The sequence below is a fragment of the Balaenoptera ricei genome, chromosome 4 (assembly GCF_028023285.1).
Source record: "Balaenoptera ricei isolate mBalRic1 chromosome 4, mBalRic1.hap2, whole genome shotgun sequence".
In the NCBI taxonomy this organism is placed as follows: Eukaryota; Metazoa; Chordata; class Mammalia; order Artiodactyla; family Balaenopteridae; genus Balaenoptera; species Balaenoptera ricei.
In genome coordinates, this window is record NC_082642.1 from 40,147,203 (window position 1) to 40,157,073 (window position 9,871).

The 9,871-nt window shown below is 53.3% G+C and overlaps 1 protein-coding gene across 1 annotated transcript; it reads right to left on the bottom strand.

The window, feature by feature from the left end:
* Positions 1-2,878: 2,878 nt before the first annotated feature.
* Positions 2,879-7,842, bottom strand: LOC132364343 (double homeobox protein 4-like protein 4). The gene is made up of 7 exons (XM_059919960.1): positions 7,837-7,842; positions 7,238-7,305; positions 6,577-6,593; positions 6,196-6,350; positions 4,651-4,771; positions 4,089-4,243; positions 2,879-3,568 (listed from the first exon to the last, which is right to left on the bottom strand). The coding sequence occupies exons 1-7, from the start codon at positions 7,840-7,842 to the stop codon at positions 2,879-2,881; spliced, it is 1,212 nt and encodes a 403-aa protein (XP_059775943.1).
* Positions 7,843-9,871: the final 2,029 nt, after the last annotated feature.

A 9,871-nucleotide genomic window follows, 5' to 3' on the forward strand; every position in this document is an offset into this window, starting at 1 on the left:
GGCCTGTTCGGAGGCTCCCAGGTCCCTTTGAAGCTGCCGCCCTCGTCATCCTTTCCCAGAATGCTTGGGGTCCAGTGCTCTCTCGTTTTCACACCTTTTCACATTCCACACATAGTTTTGCTCTCCGTGGAATTCCCCAACTCTGAATCCCTCACGCTTAGCTGTGTCACTGTACTTTCCAAAATGGAGAGAGAACCTGGAGCCTAGCTTTCCTCGAGTACGTTTCCCACTTCGTTCATCACCACCAGGACGTCATTGCCTCCCACTCTTAAAGCATTTCCTTGGCTGGGGTTTGAGTTCCCGATAATTCACACACTAAGCTTGACTGCTTATCTAGGGTCTACCCATGGTCCTCAACAGTTCGGGACTTTTTCAGAGGTACCCTGAAACCCACCCCCTTGCTCACATGCCATGGAGAGACCAGAGAAAGGGGCAGGCCACACGTGTAGGTTTCACAAGCCAAGGAACTTAATTTCAGTGCTTGTCCTTGGCATCCACAAGACGAAGTCGGGTTCACTTTCACTGGTCAACTGGCATCTGGAAGAAGAAGAAGAGAGGAAGAAGAAGAGGAGGAGGAGGAGGAGGAAGAAGAAGAAGAGGAGGAAGAAGGAGAGGGATATGAAGCAAGTTATATGATGGATGATGACACAGCTTGGTTTGAAAGGAATGCTTTGGATTCCAAATACAACCATCCCAACATTTTCGGGGCGTTTGCGCTGCAGAGAATTGAAAACTTAGAAGCAAACAAACAAAACAACCACACAGAAACACAGAACCATCTCTAATGTGTTCTTCTGCCACCACGTGGATTAACATGAGGACAGTGAGCTTATTTAGAAACAGTGGGGAATTGGAGTAATTACACCACTAATTCGTGAAAATATGGCTGGGGCGTGTGTGTTTGTGTGATCTGTGTGTTTGATTTTCTGCACCCACCCACTAAGGGCGGTTGTCGGGTGGTCCCCGTGGACGGATGCCACCGGGGCTAGTAGGAGTCTGCAAGTCCCAGGAGGCCCAGGAGGATGTCCTGAGGAGGTGCAGGTCCTGGTCCCTTGTCCTCAAGTGCCAGAGATCAGAGTGGGGGTCGTGACCATCTTGTTGGATCAGGGTGGTTTTTCCCGAGAAGGTGGAAGTTTTGGCTGAGATAATCACGGAAACATGGGATTTGCTGGCTCCTCCCAGAAGGCACGGGCTTCCAGACTTGGACCGGCTCCCTCCTGGACAATCCAGGTGGGGTAAGCTTGCTTGGGAGAGTAGAAGCTTTGATCAGCATGGCAGCCAGGACATCCTGAGAGCCCGCAGGTGTGTTTATGCACAGTCCACCAGTGGCCTCCCTGTGGACGTTCCGCTGCCCGTCCCTGGGCTCCGAGATTTCACTGGAGCAGCCAGCATTGAACCCCCAAGATGGTAAAGCCACAGCTCCTAGCTCTAGCTAGCGTCTGTGCAAGTCCTGCCACCCACAAGGATCTCAGTGTTTCCCGGCACACTGTGACCCAGTGTTCCTCCCGCCCTCTTGAAAGCACCATCTTTTCCATAAGCTGTCTCTTACCGCATCTCCAGTCATACTTGTCCTGACGCTATCGTGGCCAGATTCTTTGCCCAGAAGCCCTATGCCACCTGTATGGCCCTTGAAACTGACGTTTCCTTTCTGCCCAAGGGAAAGAAGGAGAGAGAGAGAGAGAGAGAGGAAGAGAGAGACAGAGAGGGAGAGAGACAGAGAGAGAGAGAGACAGAGAGAGAGGGCTGTATATTGCTCTAGAGCTCTGGAGAAAGGGGAGCCTAAGACAGAGGAGTGACTGGGAGGGAGCTGAGGACTAGATGTGTCTGCAGAGATATACACACTATAGAGCTAGAGACCCGGATGCAGTTGTAGCTAGAGACTCAGATACATCGGTGTACACACATTCAAGTGGCAACTCTCAGATTATTTTCCTACTTCGTGCCGCTGACACACCCATGCTGGACATGGGGAGCACGGATTGAGCCAATCGAGAATCACTCAACACAGAGTGTACGAGGCACATGTGTTGGAAAATATTTTTGAAAGAAGCAGTGGAAGGGATCACCTGCCACGACGTTACGATGCCACAGGCATTTGGTTTTTCAGTTCCTTTGTGCATCGCTTTAGTTGTAACACGGCTTATCTTTTGAGAGGTGTGCGCGTGTAGTGTGTGGCCGTAGACAGACAATGAGAGAGAGAGAGGGACGGAGAGAGATTATTTGCCTGCATAATAAACTGGGCACAGTTGTTACTATGAACTCTGGCAATGAAAGTGTTTGCATAGTTCTGTCCTTGTGTGCAAAGGGCGATACCCTTAGGAACCCTTCCACACCATGCACCCAGAAACCAAGTGAAGGTTGTCACTGAGAGACTGTTTTCTTGATTCCACTAGGGTGTGTTTGTGGCTACAAGCTACGGGACTAGACAGGGGCGTCTGGACCACCTTCCCATGCTGTCCCAGGCCAAGGGAGGGATTTCACCTCCCCGAGGAAATGCGGGAGAATACAAAGCGACCAAAGCACAACGAAGAACTTGAACTGAGTGCCAAGATTTATTGATTGGATCAATGGAATGTCACATACAACGGGGAAATCCAGTTCAGCCTTGGGTCCTCCTCGTTGTCATTGGAAGGCTAGAATTCCTTGAGGCTTCAGAGGTGGTGTCCCTCCTGGTGCCCATGCTTCCTGACAGTCCGTGTGGAGCATGGCATTGCTCGTAGACACAACGCAGTTGCGGTCGACAGTCTTCTTGCCTTGGTCGCCCTGCCAGACACTATCATGAGCGTTGCTTGTTCCTTCTCCTTTCTCTCGCCCGTGGCTCTGCCTCCCAGGAAAGGAGGCTTGAACGGGGCTCGGGGGAAGGTCTTCCTACCTCCCCCTAAGCCTGTGGCACTGGGGAGCCTGGCAGCATGTCGAGCAAGGCCTGGAATTCTTCCTCGCTGAGGGGGGCTTCCAGGGTTGCGGCAAGTTCCTCTTCCTCTGCGTCCGCATTCGGAAAAGGGCCTGCCTTGTCCAGAATGTCCGCGTCTGACAAGAGTTCATCCAGGAGGCTTGAGGAGCCTGGAAGGGCTGAGTGCTGGGGCTGTTGCTCCAGCTGGGGAGATGTCTCTTCACTTGAGGTTGGCTGCTGCGGCCAGAAGTGTGTCTCTGGGGGTGCAGGCGGCAAGATGTCCCCCTGGGCAGGCTGCCCACTGGCGATGACAGCATGTGTCCCTTCGCCCCACGGAACTGTGACCGGAAGAGGCTGCGGGTACTGGCATCCCTGAAGTGCTGCCAGGCTGGGCTGGACCACGATGAACATCAACGGGTGGCCCACACAGCACCCAGAGGCAGCCCCTGGCACAAGAAAGGTGGGGGAGAAAACAGGAGTGGCCGCAGCAAAGGACTGCGTGCTCTCAGGTGCATGAGAGGGAGGATAACGATGAGAGCTGCTATGGACAGTGGGCGGGGGGCTTTGGTCCGACAGGGCAGTCACGGCTGATGTGGCATCTGGTCCTTCGGCCAGGGCATTCACAGGCCCACTAGCGCTCTGCTTTGGGTGCCGAGCTCTTCGGTTCTGGAACCATATCTAGGGAACCATATGGGGAGACAGGAACATTAGCAGCGCGACAGTCCAGATCTACTTGCCGCCGCCCCATCCCCGGCCGGCCCCGCCCCGGCCCGCCCTGCCCTGCCCTGCCCTGCCCTGCCCTGCCCTCCAATCTGTCAGGTCCATGGCAAGTACTGGTGGGCCTCATCTAAGGGCCATTTAACCTAGAGCTTTCGCCTTGGCTCTTGAAAATGCGGGAGGACGTCAGGGCAGCACAGGACCCACCCCACCCCTCCCCACCCCTGGCTTTGAGGAGAGCCGTCATTGACCGGCTACAACCTCAGGCCCCTCCCTGGCTGCCCAGGACTTCCATTGCCCTCTCCTCTTCCGGAAAGGGATGCCTTCAGATCAGCCCCCTTAGTGTATTCGTAGGACGAAGGGAACCTCCTCCCAATCCCCCCTCGCCAAGCCTACCTATATCCAGCAGCAACACGTCACAAGGTTTAACACTCCTTCCTCGTGGGAGAAGCCAAGTCCCACCCACTGGTGGAGAACTTACCTGGATTCGAGGTTCGGGAATTCCTGTCTGGTGAGCCAATTCTTCCCTGGCAGCAATGGATGGAAATCGATCCCTCTCAAAGGCTTGCACAAGGACCCTTGTTTGAGAAGGAGAGATGAAAGTCCTCTTTCGCCTGGCCTCTCTTCCCAAGCTTTCTGAAGAAGAACACACAGAGAAGAGAGGACATTCAGGCCAATTGCAGCACATTCACGGCAGATGCAGTGTGTGGTATGTAGGAAGTGGTATGTCATAGATCAAGATCGATACATCGATACGTCTTATTCAGTGCTACGTGAAAATGCCCCATGTGATGGAAGAAGGGATTTCTGCACATCCGGGCAGGTTCCGGACCCGAAGATTCCAAGCCTTCCCGGCCATGCATCTCCCCACCCTCCAACAGGGCCATGATGCTCCTGTGTGGAACAGGAATGGGGCAAGAAGCCAAGATATCATGGTTTCCTCTCTGAAGCGTTCCTGGCCTCCCACGGTCATCCACGTTCAGAGATGATTGTGTCTCAAGGGGATGCTCGGGGGAAAGGCCTTTGGATTGCTGGGTACTTACCTCGAGTCAAAGCCTGAGGTGGTGGCGGCCGCAGCGGCTGCGACTGCCCTCCTTTGAAGGCATTCTCCGACAGCAATCGGCTCTGCTTTAGGCGTCTTCTTCGTTGGTTTTGAAACCAAACCTGGGTACAAAGAAAGAAAGCCTTGTCACTCAATGCTCATGCACGTACTTCCAAGATCGATTGCAGGGATGCACCACAGAACAAACGCACAAACGCGCCAGCCAGCCAGCCAGCCAGCAACAAGCCGACTACTGGAGACCCAGTATGGCCCCTCTGCCCCCAGTGGAAATAGTTACGAGTCAAAGGGACTGAACTCTCACTGGCAGGTAGAATGTAGACTCCCACTTTCACCTCTGAAGAAGTGCACCAGATTCCAGAATACACAATCTGTGTCCGTGAAAATAATCCTTCCTCTTCGAGTCACCTTACTGGTGCCCAGAGTAATGACTTGTGACACAGGAGGAGACAATGCTTGCTTTCCCACAGTCAGAATGGGCTGGATAGCTACCTCTCTCTCTCTCTCTCTCTCTCTCTCCCCCGCCCCACCCCTCCTCATCAAAACTACCAGTTTCTCTCTGGGTCTTTTGGTCTCCGTCTACGATTCTCCGCATCTACCTGTTGACGTCTGTCTCTGTTGCCACCCGCCCGCCTGCCCACCTGCCTGCCTGCCTGCCTTCCCCTCTCTCTGTCTCTGTCCCAGGCTCTCAGGCTCAATCTCCTTTCCCTCATTTGCTCTCTTTGCCTCCCCTTTGGCACGGTCCATGCCCGATTCATGGTTCCCTGCCTCTCTTATGTCCCCACAGGCGGTACTGTCTCATAACACGCAATCATATCCATTAGCAAGTGCCCCCATGAAAACCACACTTCCCATGCTGCCTGGGAACTACTCATTGACAGTCACTTCTCAGGGACTACATGCCTCCATCACTCTTAGGTCAGGAGACTCTTATGTACCCGCTCCCCATCTTCAGAATATGTGTCCTTGTCTTCAACAGTGAAGCCGTGTGCATGCTACCTCATTCCCCGAGGCCGAAGTGCAGTGTGGACCTGTGCTTGTGTGCGTGTGTGTGTGCATGTTTTTAGACGTTTCTGACGGTGGTGTGTGGAAAATGTGACGCCCTGAGAAAACGTGTTCGTAGGGAAAGCCAATCAGTCTTTGGCGACGCTTTGTAAGGTCGCAGGCGAGGTGTTCCTACCTTTGGTGACTCCTCTCCAACCTGCCCAGAGAGGGAAGTCTTCAGCACGGCTAGTTCCTCGGAGGCCAGCCATCAAGGGAACACCTCCCTGGCACCACCAGGCCCTCCTGCTTCCTTGGCCCCTCGCCCTTTTTTCTTGACCACCCATTTGAATGGACCTCTCGCCACACAGCTCAGTCTGGCCACGTTTTCCAAAGGGAGCCACCTTCCTTGCCAAGATTCGAGACCCTGCTGTCAGGAGCACCCAGAAGAGGAAGCCCCAAGGGCAAGGACTCCAGCTGGCGTAGGGCGACTTGCGTCTGGACATGGACCCCGAGAGGGAGGATGGATCGAGAGACTCGGACGTACCTGAATTCTGCTTTCTGGAATGCCCAGTTCTCGTGCCAGCCGTTCTCTGGTCGTTATCCCGGGGTAGGGGTTCTGTTGAAAGAGTGCTTGCAGGGTGTCCTTCTGACTCAGCCTCAGAACCAGCCTCCTCCTTCGAGATGGTCTTGAGAGTCGGCCTGTGGGAGAGAAAAGGGGGAATGTGTCAGGGGCGAATCCATGGAGGTGCAAACCAATGGTACCGGCACAGCGCTGGTCCTTGTGCCACGTGAAAAATCTCTAAGCCAGGGGAAGACTCTGCATTTGGAACAACCGTGGGCACACCCTGAAAGCCACGCTGAGTGGGACCCTGTGGACTCAAGCTAAGCTGAGGGTCAAGGCTATGGTTATCCCCCCACCACTCACCAAAGATCCACAGGGCGCTATGCAAGCAGAAGGGGAAAGCCCTAGAGAAACAGGCTAACGTGACCAAAATGGGTGGAAGGATTGTCCACCTGTGGAGGCCTCAGAAAGTCTTGATGGCTCCTACCAGATTTACCTTGAACTCTATGCTAACGAGAGGAGCCCGGCTTCTGGTCTGTCATACGCACAGGGCACATCCGCTTTCACTATTTGAAAGGAAATGTGACGAAAGCCAAACAAAGCCAGACAAACACACAAGCCAACCCCAAACACAGAACTCACTAGGAGATTGTTAAGAAGACCCACATTTTTGAGATAATGACCAACGTGCGGCCCCGTCTGATGGCGCCCGCCCACGCACACACCCACAACAGCCCAGTATTCTTCGGAAGATGAGTTTCCCTTTCCAGGCACCAAGGTCTTGCTGACTCGCCCTGTGTGTGTGCTATTCTTTCAGTTGGGCAGCCTTGAAGGGCTGCCCCCATCCCTGTCCTATTGGAGGTTGCGTCTTTCTGGTGGCAAGGGAATAGATGGGTGTTTGTTTCCTGCCTTCTAAGGCGGGAGCCGGGTGTGATGGCCAGGGTGGGTGTGGTTTCAGGCACGTCCTGCACATCCTTGAGATTTGAGTTTCCTGAACTCTCTCCAACTCTAGGACAACACCAACCCTTCTGCAAGGGCCACCCGCTCTAGCAGCTGGCAGCTGGTGACGTAGGGTCGTCTCCAGGTCTCGCGCTGGAAGGAGACAAGGCAAGGCAAGGGTTTCGGACCCCCAACGGGGACTTCCTTTAAAAGCGCCCTTCCTTCCTGCCAGCTCCAAGGAAAATCTTTGGAAAGCACTCAAGGAACGAACGTGTCACACTGCGGATTTTGCCTTTCCAGAGGCTCCTGCACTGGCTACCTTGGAGTCCAATGAGAGACAGTTCGAGTGCTCCTGGAATCTCTGTTTCCCAGGCTCTAGCTTTCAGTTGTGCTCAAAGAAAAACTCTCTTTTTCTTCTATTCTTAATACATACTGGATGTGGATTCTTTCCATGGACACCATGGAAGTTAACCAGTTCAAATGGAACACGAAACCAAAGAGAGCAAATCCGTAACAACAGCAAGAATAGAACATGGGAAACCAACTCAAAATCCCAAACACGGTCAACTGGAAAAGAGTGTCAGTTTAGTTGGGAACGTTTTCAAACACTCGTGTTCCGTTCAGTGCAACCACAGGCTGGGATTTTTGGTAGAGAAGCCATTGCCAGGCAACAGGCCTACCTACTTCCATGTCGATTTCAAGAAGGAAAACAAACGAACCATCAAACCAGAAATATGTACGTGAATTGCCCAAACCAAGGTGCATCCTTTTGCCCAACTGATTCCAGAAACATGTCCCAGCATATCTGTCCGTGCCAATTAGTGGTCATTGGGAAACTTCAACCTTCGTGGTGATCAACCCTTGGGGTGGGGAGGTGCATGAGTGTATTTGGAGGACCCAACCCCAGAGCCCAGATGCTGAGGGCAACGTACCTGTGGAGGTGCTGTATGTGCCGGACGAGCTCGACGAATCCATGGTGGGAGACCCACACGGATGGCATGGAAGCTGCTGGCCAACTGCTCAGTGCTGAGAAGCTCAGGATTTATAATGGATGAGGATGCCCCGCCCCTATTTATGTAAATAGCCGCAGATGGTGGGGAACCCTTCCTTGCAAATTGAGAACCTGGAAGGAATCCCGTGAGGCAAGTGGGCGTTGGAATGGAAGGCCTGTTCGGAGGCTCCCAGGTCCCTTTGAAGCTGCCGCCCTCGTCATCCTTTCCCAGAATGCTTGGGGTCCAGTGCTCTCTCGTTTTCACACCTTTTCACATTCCACACATAGTTTTGCTCTCCGTGGAATTCCCCAACTCTGAGTCCCTCACGCTTAGCTGTGTCACTGTACTTTCCAAAATGGAGAGAGAACCTGGAGCCTAGCTTTCCTCGAGTACGTTTCCCACTTCGTTCATCACCACCAGGACGTCATTGCCTCCCACTCTTAAAGCATTTCCTTGGCTGGGGTTTGAGTTCCCGATAATTCACACACTAAGCTTGACTGCTTATCTAGGGTCTACCCATGGTCCTCAACAGTTCGGGACTTTTTCAGAGGTACCCTGAAACCCACCCCCTTGCTCACATGCCATGGAGAGACCAGAGAAAGGGGCAGGCCACACGTGTAGGTTTCACAAGCCAAGGAACTTAATTTCAGTGCTTGTCCTTGGCGTCCACAAGACGAAGTCGGGTTCACTTTCACTGGTCAACTGGCATCTGGAAGAAGAAGAAGAGAGGAAGAAGAAGAGGAGGAGGAGGAGGAGGAAGAAGAAGAAGAGGAGGAAGAAGGAGAGGGATATGAAGCAAGTTATATGATGGATGATGACACAGCTTGGTTTGAAAGGAATGCTTTGGATTCCAAATACAACCATCCCAACATTTTCGGGGCGTTTGCGCTGCAGAGAATTGAAAACTTAGAAGCAAACAAACAAAACAACCACACAGAAACACAGAACCATCTCTAATGTGTTCTTCTGCCACCACGTGGATTAACATGAGGACAGTGAGCTTATTTAGAAACAGTGGGGAATTGGAGTAATTACACCACTAATTCGTGAAAATATGGCTGGGGCGTGTGTGTTTGTGTGATCTGTGTGTTTGATTTTCTGCACCCACCCACTAAGGGCGGTTGTCGGGTGGTCCCCGTGGACGGATGCCACCGGGGCTAGTAGGAGTCTGCAAGTCCCAGGAGGCCCAGGAGGATGTCCTGAGGAGGTGCAGGTCCTGGTCCCTTGTCCTCAAGTGCCAGAGATCAGAGTGGGGGTCGTGACCATCTTGTTGGATCAGGGTGGTTTTTCCCGAGAAGGTGGAAGTTTTGGCTGAGATAATCACGGAAACATGGGATTTGCTGGCTCCTCCCAGAAGGCACGGGCTTCCAGACTTGGACCGGCTCCCTCCTGGACAATCCAGGTGGGGTAAGCTTGCTTGGAAGAGTAGAAGCTTTGATCAGCATGGCAGCCAGGACATCCTGAGAGCCCGCAGGTGTGTTTATGCACAGTCCACCAGTGGCCTCCCTGTGGACGTTCCGCTGCCCGTCCCTGGGCTCCGAGATTTCACTGGAGCAGCCAGCATTGAACCCCCAAGATGGTAAAGCCACAGCTCCTAGCTCTAGCTAGCGTCTGTGCAAGTCCTGCCACCCACAAGGATCTCAGTGTTTCCCGGCACACTGTGACCCAGTGTTCCTCCCGCCCTCTTGAAAGCACCATCTTTTCCATAAGCTGTCTCTTACCGCATC

What these genes read in the sequence shown, in the direction of transcription:
- LOC132364343 (XM_059919960.1), bottom strand. An exon ending in TTCCAGAAAGCAGAATTCAG is followed by an intron (nt 4,772 to 6,195) that starts GTACGTCCGAGT and finishes CTTTGTACCCAG; the next exon opens with GTTTGGTTTCAAAACCAACG. An exon ending in TTCCCGAACCTCGAATCCAG is followed by an intron (nt 3,569 to 4,088) that starts GTAAGTTCTCCA and finishes ATGGTTCCCTAG; the next exon opens with ATATGGTTCCAGAACCGAAG.